This window comes from Myxine glutinosa, chromosome 10, assembly GCF_964187855.1.
Source record: "Myxine glutinosa chromosome 10, kmMyxGlut1.1, whole genome shotgun sequence".
In the NCBI taxonomy this organism is placed as follows: Eukaryota; Metazoa; Chordata; class Myxini; order Myxiniformes; family Myxinidae; genus Myxine; species Myxine glutinosa.
In genome coordinates, this window is record NC_136270.1 from 130,787,141 (window position 1) to 130,813,915 (window position 26,775).

The 26,775-nt window shown below is 44.1% G+C and overlaps 2 protein-coding genes across 2 annotated transcripts in view; one reads left to right on the forward strand and one right to left on the reverse strand.

The window, feature by feature from the left end:
- The window catches only part of LOC137433773 (protein disulfide-isomerase A5), a 489,740-nt gene that overhangs the window by 232,950 nt on the left and 230,015 nt on the right, over positions 1-26,775 (reverse strand). The window lies entirely within an intron of this gene.
- Positions 1-26,775, forward strand: part of LOC137433371 (protein lifeguard 3) — a 79,563-nt gene that overhangs the window by 26,785 nt on the left and 26,003 nt on the right. The window contains exons 6-9 of the mRNA XM_068125698.2: positions 2,728-2,767; positions 10,390-10,427; positions 23,407-23,494; positions 25,810-25,905. Of these exons, the coding sequence (XP_067981799.2) occupies positions 2,728-2,767; positions 10,390-10,427; positions 23,407-23,494; positions 25,810-25,905 (262 nt within the window). The remainder of the gene's footprint in view (positions 1-2,727; positions 2,768-10,389; positions 10,428-23,406; positions 23,495-25,809; positions 25,906-26,775) is intronic.

The following is a 26,775-nucleotide window of genomic DNA, read 5'->3' on the forward strand; positions in this document are numbered from 1 at the left end:
ATCGCAGACCCTCGCCAGGATGTGTTTTCAGTGGTTTTTATGGCTTTTGTGTTAAAAACAAATATGGCGACCGAACCAAGTGACCGATGACGTCATCATTATTTTTTTTCTCCACCAATTTATCCCTAGATGATGCTCAAGAAATTTCATCTTGATTGGATGAAGTTTTGTACTTGTCGAATTATGACGTTATAATGGAGGCACCTATGACATCATCATTAACATATTTTATTCCCCATGGAGAGTTCTTTAAAATGAGGCATGTCTCAATTTTTTCTATGCAGCACTTTTAGAGATCTAGAGGTGCAAAATGTTTCGGTTTTTTCAAGATGGCGACCGAACCACGTGACATATGACGTCATAATGGTCATTAAAAAATTATACAGGTGGAGTTGCACCTATGGTGAAAATTTCCTGTCAATCGGACCAACGGTTGCAGAGAAAATCATATTTATTCTGTGTGGACAAACAAACAAACAGACAAACAAACAAACAAACAAACAGACAAACAGACAAACAAACAAACAAACAGACAGACAAACAAACAGACAAACAAACAAACAGACAGACAAACAAAGACACTAACAGACAGACAAACAAACAAACAGACAAACAAACAAACAAACAGACAAACAAACAAACAGACAAACAAACAAACAAACAGACAGACAAACAAACAAACAAACAGACAAACGGACCCAAATGCAATACCTTCTCCTCCTGCGAGGGAAACCAGAGCCAGTAACATGGCCGACTAAGCGGCCTGGCTAGTCGAGTAATTAACGTGGCTACCTGACTATCTAGGCCGCTTAGTCGGCCATGTTGCTTCACAAAATAAGACGTTTCCACAATGACAGTTACATCAAAAACAAATAAATAAATCTAATTCTGGTGCTCTGGCTGAAGGAAGATTCAGTGTTGACAAACCGGCGTCATGGGAAGGATTACACTAGATGGTTTACCTGAGGCTTCCCAGTCAGGGCAGAAAGATGTAATTTGATGAGGGTGCTGGTGATAGCTCATCTACTCTTCACAAAGGGACACCATGACATCCACAACATCCCGCAACTAATGTGAGCAGACGGGACGCCCGGTTTAGTGGACATTGATGCCTCGCCCTGCCTGTGGAACATCAGGATGACACTCTATAGTCGGATCGGTATTCATATCCGGATTAGACCCTGAGAAAAGTGTGCATGCATCTCGGCTATCCTGCCAGGCCCAAAAAAAACAATAATAGTTAGCTATAATAAAGTGGATTCGTGTGAAATTGTGGCCTTATCTCAGATGCAGAGCCCAGATACTTGATGATGAGGTGGGTAAAGCAGATTCCCACAAAGTATTCCAGTCAAATATAAGTCCCTTATACATTGGTTGATACCTTGTGAGGTATCTGAAGTCACATGGTTCCTTGAAGGACACAGGTAGAGTACACAGACGTAGATTAAATAACGAACAAAGATGATCAAATGAGGGGTTACATGGAACCCCTCAATGAGGACCTCGGATTGAGGAGGGAAAATTTGCCAATGTCTGGTCTCCGTCCAACACCATATGAGCCACATGAGTGTACCATGGCTTCAATCTGGCAGTCTTCCGGATGCACACACAAATGAAGACCATTTAAAGACCTACAGGTCCAAAGTCTACTTACAACTGAGATTTAAAGCTCAATTATAGCAACTGAGAAAGTTCGTTGTTGAGATCGATAACACGTATGCTATCACTAGAGATTACTAGCTAGCTAAGTTAACTGTACATGTTACATACGTACATACATGCACATGTTTCGAAAATGGCATTCTCTGAGCACGTGGTGCTGCATGAGCAGGTGTACTTACAGATGAGATTTACTTCATTTACGTGAACGCGAGGCCTACAGGGACTGCAAAATTATTATTGGGCTGGGTTATAGACTTCTGTGACAAAAATATGATATGTATATATACATATATGTTATATGTGTATATACATATATATATATATTAAGATCTGGATAGAAAATGGTAAATATCAAAATAAGGAGGCGGCCGTCAAAAGGTAAGCACGAAGCAGGTGGGGAAGAGAAAGTAATAATTTATTTTACTTGGCCGAAGGTAAATGAAGTACATGTATGAACGTGTTTTTCCATTGGCTTAGGTAAATCTGACAAAAGTTTAAAATGCAACCTTCGCCTCGGAAAGTTCTACTTCCAGAGTGGGTACACAGGGTGGCAGCTGCAGTTTGAGTGGCATCCCTTCGAGGGAAGCTCATGTTATGATCTGTTTAAAAATGGGACAGGTTGTTTGAAAGTGACCGGTGGCATTGCTATCATGTTTGAGCGTGATGTTTCAACGTACCTTTATTTCGTTCAATCCTGCACTAATGTTAGCAGACGTGACCATCCCCTCCACCCCGCTTCCCCTCTCAAGACCCACCACCAAACACAAGTCGAGAACCCCTTCCCCCCCCCCCCCTTCCTCCAACCCAAACGCAAGTGTTCCAAATGCACACCCCTTCCCCTCCACACTTCCGCCCCTTCTCCTCTCTCCCCACCCATCCTCATTAACCTCTCCTTCCTCCTTTACTCTTCTCCTCACCCCCCCCCCCCTCCCCTCTTAATGTCCCCATCAGAGAGGTCACAGGTTGTCTTTGCTCGGATATCATGAAGGTAAAAAATGAAAACTGTGTTGATGCGTTGAAGTTGTGTGAATATCGTGATGAGTCCGATTATTGTGTCATTTGCAGGAAGAAGTTTCCATGCAATTTCATCGTGCTTGTACTTTTTGTAAGTATATAAAGTATGCAAAAATATAAAAACAACACACACACACACACAGACACACACACAGACACAGACACAGACACAGACACACACACACACACACATAGACACACACACACACACACACACACACACATACAGACACACACACACACACACACACACACACACACACACAGACACACACACGTACACATCTTGATGTTTGCTATTTCATTGAGTGAGATATACATATACAGTGCATTCAGAAAGTATTCAGACCCCTTCACTTTTTTCACATTTTGTTATGTTGCAGCCTTTTGCTGAAATCGTTTAAATTCATTTTTTCCCTCATCAATCTGCACTCAATACCCCATAATGAGAGAAAACAGGATTTTAGAAAGTTTTGCAAATTTATTAAAAAGAAAAAACTGAAATATCACATTGACATAAGTATTCAGACCCTTTGCTATGACACTTGAAATTTAGCTCAGGTGCCTCCCATTTCTCTTGATCATCTTTGAGATGTTTCCACACCTTGATTGGAGTCCACCTGTGGTAAATTCAATTGATTGGACATGATTTGGAAAGGCACACACCTGTCTATATAAGGTCTCACAGCTGACAATGCATATCAGAGCAAAAGCCAAGCCATGAGATCGAAGGAACTGCCTGCAGAGCTCAGAGACAGGATTGTGTCGAGGCACAGATCTGGGGAAGCCTACAAAAAAATTCTGCTGCATCGAAGGTTCCCAAGAGCGCAGTGGCCTCCATAATTCTTAAATGGAAGAAGTTTGGAACAACCAGGACTCTTCCTAGAGCTGGCCGCCCGGCCAAACTGAGCAATCGGGGGAGAAGGGCCTTGGTAAGAGAGGTGACCAAGAACCCGATGGTCACTCTGGCTGAGCTCCAGAGATCCTATGTGGAGATGGGAGAAACTTCCAGAAGGACAACCATCACTGCAACACTCCACCGATCCGAGCTTTATGGCAGCGTGGCCAGACGGAAGCCTCTCCTCAGTGAAAGACACACGAAAGCCCGCTTGGAGTTTGCAAGACTCCAATCAAGGTGTAGAAACATCTCAAAGATGATCAAGAGAAATGGGAGGCACCTGAGCTAAATTTCAAGTGTCATAGCAAAGGGTCTGAATACTTATGTCAATGTGATATTTCAGTTTTTTCTTTTTAATAAATTTGCAAAACTTTCTAAAATCCTGTTTTCTCTTTGTCATTATGGGGTATTGAGTGCAGATTGATGAGGGAAAAAATGAATTGAACGATTTCAGCATAAGGCTGCAACATAACAAAATGTGAAAAAAGTGAAGGGGTCTGAATACTTTCTGAATGCACTGTATAGTGTATATATATATATATGTATGTATACATACAGAGTGGTCCAGAAACCCTGGGCACATTTTGAAGAACAATACCTGCAACAAACAACTATGTTTATTTTTGTTCTTTGGTACAAAACAAAACATGATTTCTCGTTGAACAGTCTAATCAGTCTAATATACATGAAACGGATCAGTTCAAATGTTCAAACTGCTTTTCTTCATTGCATATGCACAGCTGCATTTGTGACGAAACACTCTGACACGCAGTTCTGCATGTTTCAGTCGTTAATCCAGCAGTCTCATTATGGATGAATTGTTTCAAGTCTCTAAGGGTCATAGGATTCCTCGCATACACCTTGTGTTTGAGGAAACCCCAAAGGAAGAAATCACAGGGTGTTAAATCACAAGACCGCGGCGGCCATTCAACCGGACCACGACGGCCAATCCATTTGTCTGTAAAGTTCAAACCAAGGGCCTAGCGTACGCTGGCAGCATAATGAGCAGGCGCACCATCATGCATGAACCACATTTGGCCATCATTGAGTGGAAATACATGCTGCTCCAACATTAGAAGGTAATTTGTAGCATTCACATTTTGTTCGAAACATATTGGTCCAACAATGCCTCCAGAATAAACGCCTGCCCAGACGGACACGCTAGCTTGATACTGGACGTTGTGCTCAACAGTAAATTGTGGGTTCTCTTCTGCCCATATCACGATCTTATGACAATTCACAGAACCAGATAAAGTAAACTTGGATTCATCTGACCACAAGATCCTGTTCTACAAATCATTGTCCATATCCATTAACCCAAGCAATGTCTCACATGCCTCAACGCGCCTGTCAAAACCATCCTCAGATAGTTGGTGAATTAATCTGGGTATGTTTGGTTTCGCATTAAGGTTTTTTAGTATTCTTCGAATCGATGATCGGCTTATGTTGGTGACGTTTGTTAAACGACGAGTTGATAATGGTGTGTTACTGTAGAGTTGTTGTTGAATGACCGCTCTGCTTTCCTCAGTTCGAACAGTATGAGTCCTACCTGGTGACTGTTTTGGAAGAATGCTGCCGGTTTCATCAAACTGCTTGATTATTCTGCTGATTGGTTCTTCTGTCAATTGCGTCGGCGCCACATTCTTTGACAAGTTCTCTGTGAACTTCAACCGAATTTCCAGATACTGAATACAAGCGTACAGCGCAAATTTTCTCTCACGATATCCTCCGTCATGTTAGGGCGTCTAATTCACAATGAACTGAACTAATGCAAAGACAAACGAGTGCAGCACAGCGAGGAAAGCTCACCCGATCCATACCACGTGATGCACCTCACCCTGTTGCGTATCACGTGATGCCTGTGCGTGTTGAAGTGGTCACATACATTTACAAGTAATCATGTTTTGTTTTGCACCAAAGAACAAACATAAACTTAGTTGTTTGTTGTAGGTATAGTTCTTCAAAATGTGCCCAGGGTTTCTGGACCACTCTTTTTATATATATATATATATATATATATATATATATATATATATATATATATATATATATATATATATATATATATATATATATATATCTGGCAAAAGCAGACACTTGGGGGCATTTATCTGAGCAAGAAAAAGCCGAAGAGAGTCAACATAACTCTGTGTTCAAAAAGTATGCGACCTTTATTTTTCGTGCGTAAAAAAAAAGAAGCTAGGGAGGCGTTGATTGGTGCACGTATGTAGGCGATCCTAATGCGCACGCGTGAATTTTTTCCCACCTGCAGAAGCTGTCATTCGACGGCAGACCGCCGATGAGTGAGGACATGTAAGTGAGCGCCGTCGGATTTTCGTTTTTGACAAAATGACGGAAAAACTTGAACAACGCTACTGCATCAAATTTTGTGTAAAGCTTGGCGATTCCCAAGTGGAAACGACCCGCAAGATTCAACACCGTTCATTCCATTATGAAGGAGGATTTGGGCTTCAGGAGAATCTCAGCGAAGTTCGTACCAAAGCTGCTAACGATTGAGCAGAAGCAACTCCGTTTGGAGATCGCACAGGACATGCTGGAGACTGTGAACAGCGATCCCAGCTTCCTCAACACAGTGATCACTGGCGATGAGTCCTGGGTTTATGGGTACGACCCAGAAACCAAGTTGCAGTCATCACAATGGAAGCATCCAACATCCCCGAGGCCAAAAAAGCAAGGCAGGTCCGCAGCAATGTCAAAGTCATGCTGACCGTCTTCTTCGACTCCAGAGAAGACATCATGCGGAATGCGACGGACCAGCTGCGCGCCATCCCAAAAGAGGCGTTCCAGCGCTGCTTCCGACAGTGGCAGAACCGTTGGGAGAAGTGTGTGGCAGCCCAAGGGGACTACTTTGAACGAGATTATTATAAAAATTTTTTTATCTGGATGCGAGTATCTTTTATGAACAAAGGTCGGATACTTTTTGAACACACTACGTATAACCACAGGGAGCAAATTGAGATTTTTATATGGATAGAAAGAGTAACTTCTCTGGGTTATTATGAACCAAAACATTTTTCCAAGAAACAACAGAAAAGTTGTGAAATTCGATGAAGAATCTAAAATGTCATTCTCAAAATGTGCTCAGAAAGTCGCGATTCTTCAGTCAAAAAGACACAAAGATCGCGAAATTTCGATGTTTTACGACGAGCCATACATCGTAATTCGAAGGAGATCCCTGACATACATGTTTGGTATGAATGAAAAGCTCTACGTGTGCACATTCTTTGTGCGTGTTTGAAAGTTAATTTGTTTTTTTATTTGTTTATTTGTTTATTTGTGAAATTCTCCATTGTTTAAACGAAAATATAATTGTCAGTAAAATACCATAACTTCGTTAATTTTCATCCAATTAACATAATGTATCTATCAAATGAAATAGAAAGGCATGGGGAATCAGATGATATAAAAAGCTCAATTTAGATTTTTGCCCCCAAGTGTCTGCTTTTGCCAGAGCCAGTCATATATATATATATATATATATATATATATATATATATATATATATATATATATATATATATATATATATATATATATATATATATATATATATATATATATATATATATATCTATATATATTACGGAACCCAACGTCGGCCTCGGTTCCCCGTTACACACCTTTCTCACGCATCCTCTTGCGCACACTCTCCCGTTACACCCTCCGTAACACTCACCACAGGTGTGCATTCTTCCGTTACATCCCCTGTAAGACTCCCCACTACGTGCTTCCATGTGCCCCCCCGCACATGCACTATGACAAACTCACTCTCGACAGCACACTCACTCCTCGGCGCGCACTTTTTCCTCACACACCCCATAGTCGGACCTCCTCGCACACGTCCTCCTTCACACTCTGTACCGGTCGTACACTTCACCAGCGGCCTCTCACGAACACCCGGGTCCAAACCAACCCCCAAGCCGACTGAATCTCCCCTCACACCATATACATTTCCGAGTATATCGCCACTCACCTTGGCACCTCGTCTCCGCTTCTCCTCCGCCACCTGCAAACTCTTTATTTGGTTAGCAAGCACACCATCACGATTTGAGCACCGACCTTGTACATATTCCATCACTTCCTCCTTTATCTCTTTCTTAGTTTCCCTCCGTCTCTTCTTAATTTCACTCACCCCCTCTTCCACATCCTCTAACTTTTGCTTCACCTCTTTTATTTCCTGGTGCGTCTCCTCAATTTCGTCCTCTAATGCCACCTTGACCGTTTCTATATGCGTCCTCACCTCCCGGTCCTTCGTCTCCATTGCCTCTGTCACCTCGTCCAAACGCTTTGTCAACCCCTCACGTACCATCTTACATTCCTTCTTCGTCGCTATTAATTCATTTTTGATTTCTTTTTGTGTCGCTTTCAACCCTCCTAGTACCGCAGTGTTCTTTTCCACCTGCTCCACTAGTTCCCTCTGTCCCACCGTCAGCTGTTCCACTCCCCTCGTTAGATCTTCTATGCCCCCCTGTAACCTAGCCATACTAGTTCTCACCTCTTTCTCCATACGCTTCTCACCTCGCTTTACCTCCTCGCGTACCCCCGAGACATCCTCGCCCACACCTCGTCTTATCTCCTCCCCCATCTCCTCCATTTCTTTAGTAGATGCCGCCCTCATCTGTTCCAATTAATTCCTCTGAGCATCCATTTTACCTTCCAACCCGATTTTCACCTCCTCTATCTGGTTCCCCATCTGTTTGATTTCCCGGGCGGATTGCTCCCCTATTTCCCGCAATTTGTCTTCCATCTTGTCTTCTAGCCCCGTTAACCCTTTCTTCACCCCTTTTATCCCGTTGTCTAACCCCTCAAATTTATTGTCCAACCCCTCAAATTTATTGTTCAACCCCTCAAATTTATTGTTCAACCCCTCTCTTAATTGCTCACTGGTACCCCGTGCTTCGTCCCTTATTTCTTTCATTTCCCTGCGTCTTTTTTCGTTGTCGCACTTCGACTCTGCCATATATTCGCTGAACCGTGCCATGAACTGCTGCATGTCAAAGCCCGCTGGCACAGCGGGCTCGGCTACCGCGCTCTCGTGCGAGGTGCCATTTTGTGCGCCTGAACCCTCGTGCGCGAGGGCGCCATCTTGTGTACCTGAAGCCCCCTCAACCACATCCTCATTTCTCTCCTCCATTTCCTCCCTGTGGTCCTGGGTTACCCCTAACCCCTCTAATTCCCCAACCGGCATCCGATCATCTTGACCATCCATGGCACGACTTAAATTTAGATGTTATTACAATCTCGGCCGCTCCAAATTTTGACCAATTTTTTTTTTAGATGTTTAAAAATTTGGTTCGGGCCTCGAATCTCACGCCCAGACACCAATTGTTATGGAACCCAACGTCGGCCTCGGTTCCCCTTATCGAGGGGGGATTAATCCCCTCGTTTATGACTGACCGACGTGGTCCCTGACGCTGCCCAGCTACCTCCCGAAAGGCAGGTGCACAGCCCTGTTCGTACCGCGGACAGATGTTAATTGCCGAGCGGTTTTAGCAACCGCGGCACGAACTATTAACAAGGAACTAACCCGATCCTTGAATGTTAGCCAAATCGTGCCACAGGTGTCCAATGTGGAAACCTCAAAGACGAACGGATGTGAAGAAGAAGAAGGCAAAAGGTTGGAAATACGAATATTATTTATTACTACTATTTACACAATTAAAGAAACCAAGGAAGAAGGAAGGATAATAAAATAAAATACAGAAGAAGAAGAGGACACAGTGCAAATTAGCTTACCTATTACAGTCTTACTTAACCCCTAGGACAAGACACACAGAACAAACTCACATACACAGAAGGATGGAGTGGAGGCAGGAACGAAGGACTGGAAGGAGAGAGGAAGGTTCAGCTGGAGCAGATGGTTCGGGCTTGATCCCGCACGGGACGTCGGGCTGGACCTCGACGGCCACCGATGCCACCGATCCTGGTAACCGCGGGGTAACGGGTCGAAGCTGCCTGGTGGAGCCAACGCTGCCTGGTGGAGTCAACGCTGCCTGGTGGAGTCAACGCTGCCTGGTGGAGTCAAAGCTGCCTGGTGGAGTCAAAGCTGCCTGGTGGAGTCAACGCTGCGTGGTACTGCTCATGGGGCTCTGTCACTTCTCTCCTCTGGACTCATCTGCCGCATCTCTCTCTCCGACTCCTCAAAGGCTTCCACGGCGCTTTTATAGCGCACCTCCAGATCAACCCGCGCCACGCCCGAGCTGGTCTCTCACCGGTCCTGATTGGCGGGTCGGGGCTCGCTGGCTCCACCTTGTGATGACGCTCGGCGGCCAACGCCCTGGATTCGGCGGCTCCTCCCCCTTCTTCTCCGATCTGACCGCGTGTTCAATGGAGGTTTTGCGGCGAAAACCACAAAGCAGCAGCGGCGAATGCAGAAAACCGCACGCGGAACCCGCCCAATGCAGTTGGCAATTGATGACAAAAGGGGATTGCGAAGGGAATCTACCTTATTTGAATTCGGTGCAATGGAGTGTTAATTAATGGAAGACAAAGCCTTAATCTAATACACATAATAAGGAGATAACTACTGAACAAGGAGGAAATCTATGATTTGCTACGTGATTGTATATGGAATAACTAAGGGAACGACCTTTGACCTTTACACACCAAATGGAGGAAGGAGGGTGATATTTTACAACAATAAAAAAAACACCATTCTCATATCCACAACAATATATACACACGTAATGCTGCTTGTGTTGGGAGTCGTTGTTGGTCATATTACAAAGAAGCTTAACTCTTTGACTAATGATTTTGAATAAGATTAATGTTATTTTCACCTTCTTCCTTCTTAGACCCTGGCATTGTCTTACATGACCGGAATGATTGCAAGGTAGGTGTCATTTGCCTTTTCTATGATGTGACCTTACACAACATGGAGCATTATTTTCATGCGGTAATTTGAATTTGAAATTCCATGTAGAGTAGAGCTCCTTTGAAGGAACACCGATAACTAGTTTCCAATAGTAGGTTTGTAATGGTCAGGATAGGCCTATCGTCCAGTTAAAACATGATTAATGTATTTGAATTTCATAATGAATTTTTTTCTGTTTGTTTTGATTTTCTGCATTTCGTCAATAATTTCGAAAGATTTCAACTTTTATTACCAGCATGTGTAATTTAATACAAACGAAATATATTTTTCCTTTATTATTGAAATAAAATGCATAATTTGGGGAGCATGATTAATGTATTTTAACTTTTTAAATTTATTTATTTTGTTTTGCTTTGTTGATTTTCCGAATTCCTGTAATAATCTGGAGTTGGTTTAGCGGTTAGGGTGCCGGCTTGGGATCCTAGGATCCTGGGTTCGAATCCCGGTCATCGCTGAATTAACGCCAGGGGGGTTGACTCAGCCTGTCATCCTTCCGAGGTCGGCAAATTGAGTTCCAGTTCACTGGTAATTCCCTGTGTGTCACAAGAGGCGACTAACAGGGTTGGCGACAGGAAGGGCATCCGGCCATAAAACATTGCTTCAAAAAGGGGACCATGGTGCCCAAAAAAGGCCAACCCCCTGCTCTGCGGGGAAAAATGGCCTCTAAAGGTGGTTCTTCTTCTTCTTCTGTAATAATCTGGAAAGATTTTAATTCTTATTAACAGCATGTGCTATTTGACACAAAGTAAATACATTTTTCCTGTATAACTGAAATAAGATGCATAATTTGAAATACTTTGATTAATTCATTGAATATTTAATTTTTGTAATGTTATATATTAAACTAGAACGGGCACTCGGTAGAGCGCATACCTTCGCCGCAGCTACTGTTCTGTACTTGGCATGGGAGTGTAGGGAACAGAACAGTCAACAGTTTGGTGCTGATTTCATGCAAATCGGATAAGAATTGACCGAGTTATGACAAAAAACGCACATTTTGCAAGGTCGTGACCCCCCTGACCTTTGACCCCCAACCGCTAACAAGGGTAATGTCTTCACTGGGTCATGTCGTATATCACAAGATCGGGCATTGAATTCTGAACATTTTGGCATTAGTTGCATGCCAATTGGATAAAAATTGACCGCGCTATGGTAAAAATACGATTTTGACCTTTTCGTGACCTTGACCTTGACCTTTGACCCGATTGCTCCCAAAATCTAATCAAATGTGTCCCGTATAATAACCAATCATCCCACCAAATTTCATGCAATTCGGTTGAATACTTTTTGAGTTATGCGAATAACATACACACACACACACACACAGACATACAAATAAATACACAGCGATCAAAACATAACCTTCCGCTTTTGCGAAGGTAACTATAAATGTGAGGGAGAGATGCAGTAATCTAAGATTAAACTATAAATGTGAGGGAGAGATGCAGTAATCTAAGATTAAACTATAAATGTGAGGGAGAGAAGCAGTAATCTAAGATTAAACAAGATTGGGCATTGAATTCTGAACATTTTGGCATTAGTTTCATACAAATTGGACACAAATTGACCGCGCTATGGTAAAAAGACGATTTTGACCTTTTCATGACCTTGACCTTGACCTTTGACCCGATCGATTCCAAAATCTAATCAAATGGTTCCCGGATAATAACCTATCATCCCACCAAATTTCATGCGAATCGGTTGAATACTTTTTGAGTTATGCGAATAACATACACACACACACACAGACATACAAATAAATACACAGCGATCAAAACATAACCTTCCGCTTTTGCGAAGGTAATAAATACACAGCGATCAAAACATAACCTTCCGCTTTGGCGAAGGTAATTAACCTGAAATTGCAGACAGAATTATTTATTTTATCTGAGAAGCTAAACGAATCTTCTTCTTCTTTAGTACCTCAAACTTTATGTGAAATGCGATCGATTTTTAAAAATCAGAATTTGAGCAAATCTGTTTCATTCGTCTGTTAATATGCCTCCCCGATTGACAAATCTGCAATTTGAATTTCATTTGAGGTTGAAATGATTGCGGGAGATCGCGTTATAGTGATGACGTCTTGGATGGACATCCTCTTCTTCAGTCGCTCATAACTTTGAGTGAAATACGATCGAGTTAAAAATAGTCAGAATTTGAGCAAATCTGTTTCATTCGTTTGTTAATATGCCTCATCTCTTGACAAATCTGCAATTATAATTTTTTTTGAGGTTGAAATGATCGCGGGAGATTGCGTTATTGTGATGACGTCCTGGATGGACATCTTCTTCTTCAGTCGCGCATAACTTTGAGTGAAATACGATCGAGTTAAAAATAGTCAGAATTTGAGCAAATCTGTTTCATTCGTTTGTTAATATGCCTCATCTATTGTCAAATCTGCAATTATAATTTTTTTTGAGGTTGAAATGATCGCGGGAGATCGCGTTATAGTGATGACGTCCTGGATGGACATCTTCTTCTTCAGTCGCTCATAACTTTGAGTGAAATACGATCGAGTTAAAAATAGTCAGAATTTGAGCAAATCTGTTTCCCAAAATCTAATCAAATGTGTCCCGTATAATAACCAATCATCCCACCAAATTTCATGCAATTCGGTTGAATACTTTTTGAGTTATGCGATTAACATACACACACACAGACATACAAATAAATACACAGCGATCAAAACATAACCTTCCGCTTTTGCGAAGGTAACCATTTTAAAGTCAGTGTAGGCTATGTAATACAAATATTGAGATATTTTGAATGTAATTATTGACATTCATATATTGACCGAAGCATTTTCACCTTTTAAATGAATTTCTTCTGTTTTGATTGATTCACCAATGCAAATAGATAATAATCGATTTCTATTTCTGTCTGTATAATGTATTTGTTACTATGTGAAATTATTTATATTGTAAACTTGACATTATTAGTCCTTGGACAACAGTCAGATACTTTTTTTTTCTTTTTTCTTTTTTTTTCTTTTATTCTAATAAATCCGGATTGATTGATTGATTGATTGATTGATTGATGGTCTTTATGGCTTTGGTCCAGGTTGCTTTTGTAGGATAGGAACAAGCCGACTTCAATAAGGCTTTAATTCACTCAAACAAAGCGATACCTGAAACATGAACATGAACAATCCCAATAAGATAACAAATGGTACATTAACACAGTATTCATAATGAGTTTCATCACAATCGCCTTTAAAATTCAACCAAATACTTTCAAAGATGTTCAGGAGGATGTCTGATGCGCTCAGATCGACAGGTAATGGTGGTTGCGTGCGTCTAATGAAGAGGGTTCTCGGTGTTACATCGCCAGTGTTGGGCCCTGCAGTGTGTTGTTGTTCCATTGGTATTGTATTATCTGTCATGTGCACAGGGGGAACATCCCCTCGAGGTGCGGAATGTCATACCGAGACAGTGGTCTTGCTGCCATCAGGAAATCTGATGTGACCATATTCCAGGTTTGTGGCGATGAGTTCCACTTCGATCATGCTCTCTCTGGTGTACTGGTCTTTTCATGAGCACGGCACCAGGGGAAGCCAACCAGGTGGGTGTAGAATGTCCGCTGGTGGATTGGCGATGGCAGCCTCCCACTGTGCAGTCATCAGTTCTCATGACTTCTGAGCCAAGGTCACAGCTTTCCAGATGATGTCGTTGTATCCTTCCAATAGGCCATTTCCCTGGGAGTTATAGGCAGTAGTTTGGCTGTTGGCAATCCTATGGCCATGTAGAAACTACTTGAGTTCATCGGACATAAAGCCGGTCAGAATGTACATAAGGCATACCAAAGATTGTGAACAGTTGGCAGAGACATTTTATGACAGTTGCCATAATCACGTCAGCACATGGAAAAGCGAAGGGAAACCTCGAAAACTCATCAACAGTTAATACGTATGTAGCGATTGTTTGTCACCGATGGCAGAGGTCCTTTAAAATCGATTTTTATCTATGTTTAAGTACACTACATGGCCAAAAGTATGCGGACCCCCATTCTAATCAGTGGATTCGGCTATTTCATCCACCCCTATTGCTGACAGGTATATATAATCAAGCACACAGCCATGCAATCTCCATAGACAAACATTTCAGTAGAATGGGCCGAACTGAAGAGCTCAGTGACTTTCAACATGGCACCGTCATAGGATGCCACCTTTCCAACAAATCAGTTCGTCAAATTTCTGCATTGCTAGAGCTGCCCCGGTCAACTGTAAGTGTTGTTATTGTGAAGCGGAGATGTCTAGGAGCAACAACAGGTCATCCATGAAGTGGTAGGCCACACAAGATCACAGAACGGGACCGCCGAGTGCTGAAGTGCGTTGCGCGTAAAAATCGTCTGCCCTCGGTTGCAACACTCACTACCGAGTTCCAAACTGCCTCTGGAAGCAACGTCAGCACAACAACTGTTCGTCGGGAGCTTCATGAAATGGGTTTCCATGGTCGAGCAGCCACACACACGCCTAAGATCACCATGCGCAATGCCAAGCGTCGGCTGGAGTGGTGTAAAACTTGCCGCCATTGGACTCTGGAGCAGTGGAAACTTGTTCTCTGGAGTGATGAATTGCGCTTCACCATCTGGCAGTCCGACAGACGAATCTGGGTTTGGCGGATGCCAGGAGAACGCTACCTGCCCGAATGCCAACTGTAAAGTTTGGTGGAGGAGGAATAATGGTCTGTGGCTGTTTTTAATTGTTCGGGCGAGGCCCATTAGTTCCAGTTTTTTTTTTGTTTTTTTTTGTTTTTTTTTGTATACTGAATCGAGGCTCGTGAGAGAGCTAACATTTATTTCACAAACAAATCAACCGGACAAACAAAATATACAAAAAGAGGGAGCGGAAGACAAGATGGGGAGAGAAGGGGAAGCACACAACCACAACATTTGAGAGCAGGGAGAAGTGTGGGAGGGAGAGGGCTTGGGGGGAGGAGGCGTGGGAAGGGGGGGGGGGTGGGGGGGGAGAGAGATATAAAACACAAGGGGACCGAAATTAGCGGGGGTAGAAAAGATCAAGGTTTTGGATGGGGGAGGATAAGAGATGGTGGTGAACAGCTGTTTTAAAGACCTGGAGGGTGGAGTGGGATTGAAGAGAGTGAGGGAGTTTGTTCCAGAGGCGGGAGAAAAGAGGAATGAAGGAGTGAAGGTGAGCAGAAAGTCTTGATTTTGGCAGTTTAACCATAAGAGGGTTGCAGGCAGATCTTGTGCGACCTGCAGGAATATTTGTGGGACAGAGCCCAGAGAGAGCTGGGGGGGCAAGGCCAGAGAGGAGTCGGTAGAAGACGGAAAGACCACCAACCTGCCTGCGGTGAGTGAGTGAAAGGCCCTTGGAGTTAGCTTCATCGCGGGAGATTCCAATGATTCTGAACGCTTTGGTTTCAACAGCGTGAAGACGAGCTAGGTGTGAGGCAGGAGCACCAGACCAGAGGGGAGAGCAGTATTCCATAGAGCTGCGGATGAAAGCCTTGTATGTGGTGAGGAGCTCAGGTGTGCCAAGGAAGGACTTCGCACGACGGAGGATGCCCAGTCGGCGACTGGCTTTGGAGGCCAGATTTGAAATGTGGTTTTCCCAGGAAAGATCATGGCAAATAGTGAGACCCAAAAGCTTGAGTGACAGAACTTCTTGGAGAGGATTATTCAGAAAGTGGATGGGAGGGTTGTCCAGTCGGTCTTTTCGGAGAGAGATCGTAAGAGTGTGAGATTTATCAGGATTGAAAGACATGTTCCATTTGTTTGCCCAGTCTGTGATTTTGTCCAGGTCTGCAGAGAGTGAGGAGGCTGCAGACTGCCGATCTGAGGGATGAGGAATGGAGCGACAGAGAGTAGAGTCGTCAGCAAAGAGATAGAGAGGATTTTCAAGAGAGAGAGATCATTGATGAAGACCAGAAAAAGCACAGGGCCCAGAACACTACCTTGGGGAACTCCAGCCTGAACAGTAAGAGGAGATGAGAGAAACGCATTCAGGGCCACACGTTGACTACGACCAGAGAGGAAGTCCGCCAGCCATGCGTGGAGATTTCCATGGATACCAAAGGAGGAGAGTTTGGTGAGCAGAGCAGGGTGCCAGACCGTATCGAAGGCATGTGAAATGTCAAGGGAGACAGCTCTAATTTCCTGTTTGGCGTTGAGGACCTCCATCCATTGTTGAGAAAGCAGAAGCAGCATGTCCAGAGTAGAGTGACCAGGTCTGAAACCAAATTGATGATCAGAGATCAAGCCATTGGAGAAGAGGAAAGATTTCATATCTGAAGCAATGATGGATTCCATGACTTTGCTGATAATTGGGAGAAGGCTGATTGGTCTGTAGTTGCTAGGATCTGTTTTTGCACCTTTTTTGTGCAAAGCGGTGATGTTGGCTGATTTCCAAGCAGATGGCAGATGACCTTCAGCAAAAGAGAGGGTGAAGAGAACAGAAAGAGGGAGTGAAAGAGCGGAATAACATGATTTTAGGACCCGTGGGCTGATGTCGTCAGGACCAGTTGCAGAATCAGAGTCGAGGGTTGACAGAAACTTTTCCACCTTGTCAGGAGGAAAGGACACAGAGTCCAGGAGCAGCTGGGTACGACTGGGTACGGTGGGTACAGAGAGGGATGGGTTTGGGACACAAGATTTAGAGGCAAACACAGAGTTGAGGCATTCAGCTTTTTCACGTGCGGAGTCAGCCGTTAAGCCGTTTGAGGTGAGGGAGGGGATGGAGGGGGAACAAACACCAGAAACAGATTTGACCAGACGCCACCAGGATTTGGTAGAGGGAGACAGATAAGAGAGTTCGGTCTTGAGAACGGTGAGATATTGTTTCCTGGCTCTCCTGAGGGTAGACACACACTTGTTTCGGGCTTTGTGAAAGGAAATGAGATTTCCTTCCATTGGATTTGCTTTCCAGGAGACGAAAGCAAGTTGTTTCAGGGCAACAGCCTCACCACAAGATTCCGTGTACCATGGACGGGAGGAAGGGTATGACAACTGAAGATGAGATGGGATAAATCTGTGCATGAGAGAGAGCAATTTACTTTGAAAGAATTCCCAGGATGAGTTGATGTCAGAGGCGGGAGAGATGGGAGACCAGTCCAGATGATTGATGGCTGCTTGAAGACAGTGCCAGTTGGCCTGAGTGAAATGCCAGACTCGTCTACGCTGAGGAGGCTCTCTGAGAATGGTCAGAGAGATGTCCACTTTGACAAGCACATGATCAGATGAGCCGATTGGAGCAGAAGAAGAGCAGCAGACATTTTCAGGGATGTTAGTCATAACCAAGTCCAGAAGAGAAGATGCTCCGTTGACTGAGATCCGGGTCGGGAAATTGACAGATTGTGTCAGTCCCAGTGAGTCGCAGAAGTCCTTTGCTGAAGAGCCATGGCTGGTGAGAGAGGTACCCACACCCAGCCAACTGGCATGGTGACAATTGAAATCACCACATATGAGGAAGAGAGAGTTGGGATGGGTAATAATAATAATAATAATAATTCATTTATTTTGTATAGCGCTTTTCCAGAAGCCCAAAGGCACTTTGACAGAGTGGAAAACATAATGCATAACAATACATGAAAACAACAATTGCAAAAAGACAAGAATCAATAGGGAAATATTTAAAGCAAAAGGAGGGAGAAGGAGAAGAGATAGTCAGGGGTTAAATGCTGTGGGTTGAATGTTGAATGCAGTGTTGAACAGGAGGGTCTTTAGTGATAGAAGTTGGTCCATATTATCAGACAGCGAGATGTATATGGAGTCATCACTGTTTGGTGGAAAGCGAAATCGTGAAGCGAAAGCGAAGCGAAATCTTAACGCTACAGCATACAATGACATTCTAGACGATTGTGTGCTTCCAAATTTGTGGCAACAGTTTGGGGAAAGCCTTTTCCTGTTTCAGCATGACAGTTCCCCCGTGCACAAAGCGAAGTCCATACAGAAATGGTTTGTTGAGATCGGTGTGGAAGAACTTGAGTGGCCTGCACAGAGCCCTGACCTCAACCCCATCGAACACCTTTGAGATGAATTGGAATGCTGACTGCGAGCTAGCCTAATCGCCCAACATCAGTGCCCCACCTCACTAATGCTCTTGTGGCTGAATGGAAGCAAATTCCCACAGCAATTTTCCAACATCTAGTGGAAAGCCTTCCCCGAAGAGTGGAGGCTGCTATAGCAGAAAAGGGGGCACCAACTCCATATTAATGCCCATGATTTTGGAATGAGATGTTTGATGAGCACATATGGGTGTGATGTTCGGGTGTCCACATACTTTTGGCCATGTAGTGTGGCTTTGGTCAGTCTATTCAAGGTAGCCTTATAAAATCTTATTTTAAGTTCATCACAAAGCAGGCAAGAAGCACTCATCTTTTTAATATCTTCGATGGAAAAGGATAGATTTTGACAGCGTACAAAGTGGCCCATCCTTGTTAAAGTCACGTGAAAAAGTAAGTACACCCCATGTAAAGTTTTGACTTTTTCAACATATTTCAACATACAGCTATTTGATCTTCATTTCAACAATATTGATAGATAAAGGTGATATAATATAACAAATATCATGAAACATTTACATTTTGTAGTCCATTGTATAATTTAAATAAACATAAATGCAAATTTCGCATGTAGAAAAGTAAGTACACCCCTACATTTATCACTACTTCAAATACCTAAAATTAGACTCAGGTGCACCAGCTCAGGTGCAAATGATTAGAACATCGTCAGAGAGGATCTTGGAGGAACCTGTCTTATTTAAACCTCAGACATTTAGTTTGGTTTGCTCTTTGTTGTTGAAGTGTGCGTCGTCACCATGCCCAGATCAAAAGAGCTCTCTGAGGCCTTCAGAAAGAAGGTTATAGATGCCTACGAGTCTGGGAAGGGATTTAAAAGGATCTCCAAACAATTTGGAATCAATCATTCGACTGTGCGGAAGATCATCTACAAGTGGAGAAGATTCCAAACAACTGCCAACTTGTTCAGGGCAGGCCGCCCCAGCAGGTTCAGCCCGAGAGCAGACCGCAAGAGGCTGAAAGAAGTCTCTAAGAACCCCAGAATGTCATCACGGGACCTCCAGGTAGCTCTTGCCACTGTTGATGTCAAAGTGCACGAGTCTACCATTAGAAAGAGGCTGCACAAATTTGAACTACATGGGAGGTGTGCCAGGAGGAAACCTTTGCTGTCCAGAAAGAACATCAGGGCATGACTAAAGTTTGCCAATGAACACCCAGGCAAAGACCAGCACTTCTGGAACAATGTGCTCTGGACAGATGAGTCAAAGGTAGAGCTATTTGGCCACAGTACCAGAAGACATGTTTGGCGAAAATCAAAGAGCATTTGACCACAAGAACCTGATACCAACTGTAAAGCATGGTGGTGGAAATATTATGGTTTGGGGCAGCTTTGCTGCATCAGGGCCTGGGCAGCTCAACATCATAGAATCCACTATGAATTCTTCATTGTACCAGAGGGTGCTTGAGGATAATGTGAGGCCATCTGTCGGAAAATTGAAGCTCAACCGAAGGTGGACCTTGCAACATGACAATGACCCTAAACATACCAGTAAATTCACCAAGGAATGGCTGAAAAGAAAGAAATGGAGGGTTCTGGAATGGCCAAGTCAAAGCCCGGATCGAAATCCCATCGAGATGTTGTGGGGGGATTTGAAACGAGCTGTGCATGCAAGAAACCCCTGAAACATCGCACAGCTGAAAGAATTCTGCATGGAGGAGTGGGCAAAAATTTCACCCAGTCGATGTCAGAGACTGCTAGACAGTTATAAGAAACGCCTACTTGAGGTTGTTTCTGCCAAAGGGGGCAATACCACCTATTAGAGCCAAGGGTGTACTTACTTTTTCCACCTGCGAAATTTGCATTTATGTTTATTTAAATTATACAATGGACTACAAAATGTAAATGTTTCATGATATTTGTTATATTATATCACCTTTATCTATCAATATTGTGGAAATGAAGATCAAATAGCTGGATGTTGAAATATGTTGAAAAAGTCAAAACTTTACATGGGGTGTACTTACTTTTATCACGTGACTGTACATCCGGATGGGATCGGTCAGTAACAAGGTGAAAGTTATTTCCCATCAGAAAATGCCTCCGTTTACGCGGTGTTTTCACGATCGCATACGCTTCCTTGTCCACTGGCAAGTGTTTGATCACTACCAGAAAGAGTTCTCAAGAAGAATGCAACAGGCCTTCCAGACTGATTAAGTATTGTGGCAAATGGCGTGATCGCAAGTGTCGGTTTAACTACGAAAGGAACAGTGTCGTCGATCGCCATTGCAATGGAGTTGGCGATGTCCTTGAGACTTTCAAAAGCTTCAACAGCAGCTGACGATAGTGGGAAGCTTTGACACTACACGAGGGGATCAATCTTAGCTTAATCCTTTCGTAGTTAAAAATCCTTTCTCCTTACCACCTTTTATTTTCACCCCTTACTTCCTCCAAACGTTATACCCGAAGTTTAATGTCTCAAATACAAAACAAAACCCATTAAAAAAGCAATTAATTTCTCCTCACATCATCCCCCTCCTCACTTCCCGAAGCACGTGCTGTTTTTCCCCTCCCATCCTCTTTCCTCCAACTCCATCTTCTCCAACCGATTTCACTTTTCTATCCCCGTTGTGTTTGTGAAATAATTCACCACACTCCTTCACGATCTTTCAACTTTTCTCTTTTTTCGCACAAATCTGCTTTCACCTAAACTTCAACAAATACATTTTTTAATAAAGACAATTAAAAGGAGATTCCTCCTCCCGTACTAACAAAGGTCCCTCCTCCCGTACTAACAAAGGTCCCTCCTCCCGTACTAACAAAGGTCCCTCCTCCCGTACTAACAAAGGTCCCTCCTCCTGCACTAACAAAGGTTCCTCCTCCCATACTAACAAAGGTCCCTCCTCCCATACTAACAAAGGTCCCTCCTCCCATACTAACAAAGGTCCCCCCTCCCATACTAACAAAGGTCCCTCCTCCCGTACTAACAAAGGTTCCTCCTCCCATACTAACAAAGGTCCCTCCTCCCGTACTAACAAAGGTCCCTCCTCCCGTACTAACAAAGGTTCCTCCTCCCATACTAACAAAGGTCCCTCCTCCCATACTAACAAAGGTCCCCCCTCCCGCACTAACAAAGGTCCCTCCTCCCGTACTAACAAAGGTTCCTCCTCCCATACTAACAAAGGTCCCTCCTCCCATACTAACAAAGGTCCCTCCTCCCATACTAACAAAGGTCCCCCCTCCCATACTAACAAAGGTCCCTCCTCCCGTACTAACAAAGGTTCCTCCTCCCATACTAACAAAGGTCCCTCCTCCCGTACTAACAAAGGTCCCTCCTCCCGTACTAACAAAGGTTCCTCCTCCCATACTAACAAAGGTCCCTCCTCCCATACTAACAAAGGTCCCTCCTCCCGCACTAACAAAGGTCCCTCCTCCCATACTAACAAAGGTCCCTCCTCCCATACTAACAAAGGTCCCTCCTCCCGCACTAACAAAGGTCCCTCCTCCCGTACTAACAAAGGTTCCTCCTCCCATACTAACAAAGGTCCCTCCTCCCGTACTAACAAAGGTCCCTCCTCCCGCACTAACAAAGGTCCCTCCTCCCATACTAACAAAGGTCCCTCCTCCCATACTAACAAAGGTCCCTCCTCCCGTACTAACAAAGGTCCCTCCTCCCATACTAACAAAGTGTTTATATACACCTACACGTTCCTTCCTTCTCCACTCCTCCTGGCTTATTATTTCCAATCCATCTGTTCTTCCTTGTGAACCTGTCTGCATTAATCATCCTCCTCAGCATCCCTGTCCTCATTTCAGTAAATACCACGGTTTTGTTTTAAAATGTTGAAACTTCCTTCTCCCGTGTTGTGTTCTCTCTTCTATTACAACTCGGTCTTCTTCCTTTTCAAAAGGCTGTCTTCAAATCGCTCTTTGAATCATTCCGACAAAAAAAAAATCATTCTCTTACAGTCCTTCCTTTCTCCAATCTCTGAACTCACCTTTATTCCACCCATCCTCAAAAGTTTTCTAACGTATGTCTGACTTGAAAATGTCAACAAACGCAGTTTGTTTTTGATGCTCGAATTTCATTTATCGTTCAAAACTTCTCATAACTCCCCCTAACCCTCCCTTTCAAATTGGAATCTCCCGCGATGAAGCTAACTCCGAGGGCCTTTCACTCACTCACCGCAGGCAGGTTGGTGGTCTTTCCGTCTTCTACCGACTCCTCTCCGGCCTTGCCCCCCCAGCTCTCTCTGGGCTCCGTCCCCCAAATAATCCTGCAGGTCGTACAAGATCTGCCTGCAACCCTCTTATGGTTAAACTGCCAAAATCAAGACTCTCTGCTCACCTTCACTCCTTCATTCCTCTTTTCTCCCACTCTGGAACAAACTCCCTCACTCTCTTCAATCCCACTCCACCCTCCAGGTCTTTAAAACAGCTGTTCACCACCATCTCTTATCTTCCCCCATCCAAATCCTTGATCCTTTCTACCCCCGCTAATTCACCTCAAATCCACCTCTTTCAATCTGCGACTTCGTTTCCTGAACTTCCTAGTAGTGTTCATTTGCTTTATAACGTGTACCCTTCCCCCCTCTCCCCAAGCCCTCTCTCTTCCACAGATCTACTGACTTCCCTGTTCTCCACTGTGCTCCCCTCTCAATCTTGCCTCCCGCTCCCTTCATTGCATGTTTTATGTGTCTGTGCATGTTTTCATGTTTAATGTGTTCGCTCTTACACAAGCCTCGATTCTGTATACAAAAATAAATAAATAAAGGAACCGTTAATTTTTCATGTTTAATTGAGATCATTGAGTTTAATTGAGATGTCTAACATCGGGTTGACATGTAACGTGGTCGCGGGCATATCCATCGACACGTTCATATCAAATTCTACTTTCTAATTTTTGTTTGCATTGAACCACCATATTTCATGGTTTTGCCACTTTCTGGACTTCTATTCACAGCTTCCACAACAGTCAAGCTGTTCTCTTGAGTGTGGGCATCACGGCCCTGGTGGTGGCTGCGATCACTCTCTTCTGTTTTCAGACCAAGGTAGGCTGCTGTCCACAATGAATCTTCCATTTAACATCTTTTATTGGCGCTGAGGAAGCGCCTTTAGCGATTGACTTCCAGCCAGTGTAACGCTAATTCCTGTCACAGGAATTCTGAGATCATATAAGTGGGCGTGGCAGTTCCTGATTGGTTCGTGTTGGGGAACGCCTTCTCGCTGCCGACGTGACGTAAATTCGCGCACGCGCACTGGTGATTGGCGCTGAGGAAGCGCCTCTAGCGAATGACTTCCAGCCAGTGTAACGCAAATTCCTGTCACAGGAATTCTGAGATCATATAAGTGGGCGTGGCAGTTCCTGATTGGTTCGTGTTGGGGAACGCCTTCTCGCTGCCGACGTGACGTAAATTCGCGCACGCGCACTGGTGAAGCTTACTCGATCCCATATTACATGTACTTTCATTGCATACAAATTATACTTCCTCCTAGAAATTCCATGCCCGAACCTCAGCGCAATCCAAGAGGATTCACTTGTTGCATCATGTGATTATTTGTTTTATATTTTTATTCCTCTTATGTTAACTGACCATGGGGAAAAAGGCCATTAGTCCTATCACATGGGTGCCAATGTTTGATGGTACATATGATTTGGTACAATGGACCCATGTTTGCTATTCAAGGAAAATTCATGTTTTATAACAAACAACTTTGCCACTTTGCCACCACAACTGAGCCACTAGCAGGGTGCATCATCCACACAGAATCTTGTTTCTCACAGTCTGAGAGTCCTTTAGGTGCTTTTTTGAAAACTCCAAGCGGGCTTTCATGTGTCTTTCACTGAGGAGAGGCTTCCGTCTGGCCATTCTGCCATAAAGCCCAGATCGGTGGAGTGTTGCAGTGATGGTTGTCCTTCTGGAAGTTTCTCCCATCTCCACACAGGATCTCTGGAGCTCAGCCAGAGTGACCATCGGGTTCTTGGTCACCTCTCTTACCAAGGCCCTTCTCCCCCGATTGCTCAGTTTGGCCGGGCGGCCAGCTCTAGGAAGAGTCCTGGTTGTTCCAAACTTCTTCCATTTAAGAATTATGGAGGCCACTGTGCTCTTGGGAACCTTCAATGCAGCAGAATTTTTTTGTAGGCTTCCCCAGATCTGTGCCTCGACACAATCCTGTCTCTGAGCTCTGCAGGCAGTTCCTTCGACCTCATGGCTTGGTTTTTGCTCTGATATGCATCGTCAGCTGTGAGACCTTATATAGACAGGTGTGTGCCTTTCCAAATCATGTCCGATCAATTGAATTTACCACAGGTGAACTCCAATCAAGGTGTGGAAACATCTCAAAGATGATCAAGAGAAATGGGAGGCACCTGAGCTAAATATCAAGTGTCATAGCAAAGGGTCTGAATACTTATGTAAATGTGATATTTCAGTTTTTTATTTTTAATAAATTTGCAAAACTTTCTAAAATTCTGTTTTCTCTTTGTCATTATGGGGTATTGAGTGGAGATTGATGAGGGAAAAAATGAATTTAAACGATTTCAGCAAAAGGCTGCAACATCACAAAATGTGAAAAAAGTGAAGGGGTCTGAATACTTTCTGAATGCACTGTAGCATGAGTAAGTGGGTTTGTACGGAGTCACGTGTACGGATTGACCGCGTGTGTACGGATTCACCTCGTGTGTATGGGTTGACCTCATGTGTACAGATTGACCTCGTGTGTATGGGTTGACCTTGCGTGTACGGATTGACCTCACGTGTATGGATTGACCTCGTGTGTATGGATTGCCCTCGTGTGTATGATTGACCTCATGTGTACGATTGACCTCGTCAGTACGGATTGACCTCGTGTGTACGGATTGACCTCACGTGTACGGATTGACCTCACGTGTACGGATTGACCTCACATGTACCTATTGACCTCGTGTGTACGGATTGACCTCACGTGTACGGATTGACCTCGCGTGTACGGATTGACCTCATGTGTATGGATTGACCTCATGTGTACGGTTGACCTCGTCAGTACGGATTGACCTCGTCAGTACGGATTGACCTCGTGTGTGCGACTGACCTCGTGTGTACGGATTGACCTCATGTGTTCGATTGACCTCGTGGGTACGGATTGACCTCGTGTGTGCGACTGACCTCGTGTGTACAGATTGACCTCGTGTGTGCGACTGACCTCGTGTGTACGGATTGACCTCGTGTGTGCGACTGACCTCACGTGTACGGATTGACCTCACGTGTACAGATTGACCTCGTGTGTTTGATTGACCTCGTGTGTACGTTTGATCGACCTCGTGTATATCTAAAGTTTGATTGCTAATAGTTTACTTGTTACTATGATTCATCCATTTAACCATCAGGTTGATATCACCTCGTGGGGTGGTTACCTCTTTGCTTTCTGCATGGCTCTCTTCATTGGAGGGATCATCGCTTCACTTTCAGGAGCCTACGGCAAGGTGTGAACACATATTACAAACATCACTGTGTGGTTTTCCCTAAACGGCTGTCATGACTTAGGCCCTGATATACTAAAATGTTTGGCCATGATGCTTCGACAAACGTTCACATGCTTGTGATGCACTCGTTAAAGTGGTGTGACATACCTGTGCCACCACAGTACACATGTGTCGTGATATTTGTCGCTTTGTGGTGTCCTCGTGAAATAAATCCATCGCTGGTTCATTCCTCCATCTTTACCATTGCTCTTTATTCATTCTCCCTACATTTCATGTTGTTTGGCTTCGGAGTAACCTCATCCTGAGCCACTAGTGTCCGGTCTTGTTTCGATTTGAATGTGATGTGTACTTTGTTACTTGATAAAAACACAGACTGTTTCAATCAGTGGTAGGCCTAACTAGCACCACTGAGAACGACCGATCGTGGATACTAAAACAAGGAGCAATAAAGTCCATGTTCATTGGCTGTCGATATTAACATCCATAACATGCATGTAATTTTACAGTGCCAGAGAGTCATTGTGTGAGTTATTATGTTAATGTGAGTGCTCAGGAAATTGTCACCGATAAATCATCATTCTGTGGCGGACACGATGGCTCGCTGGCGCGATGACATCATTCCGCGCACCAGGAGGGTGTCGGCCACGCCCGAGGGGTAGGCGTGGCCTCGGGATATACACGGGGCACACAGCCCCGAGCACGGCAGTGCTATAGTGTGATCCTTAGAATAAAGACTCTTTCGATTACGTCCGTTGTTGCTTCCTTCATTGGCAAGACAAGTTGTGCGCATAGCACCGCACTACATTGGTGACCTCGACTAGTTCAGCCGACGCTGAACTACAGAACGCGCCATGATGAGCAGCAACGCGG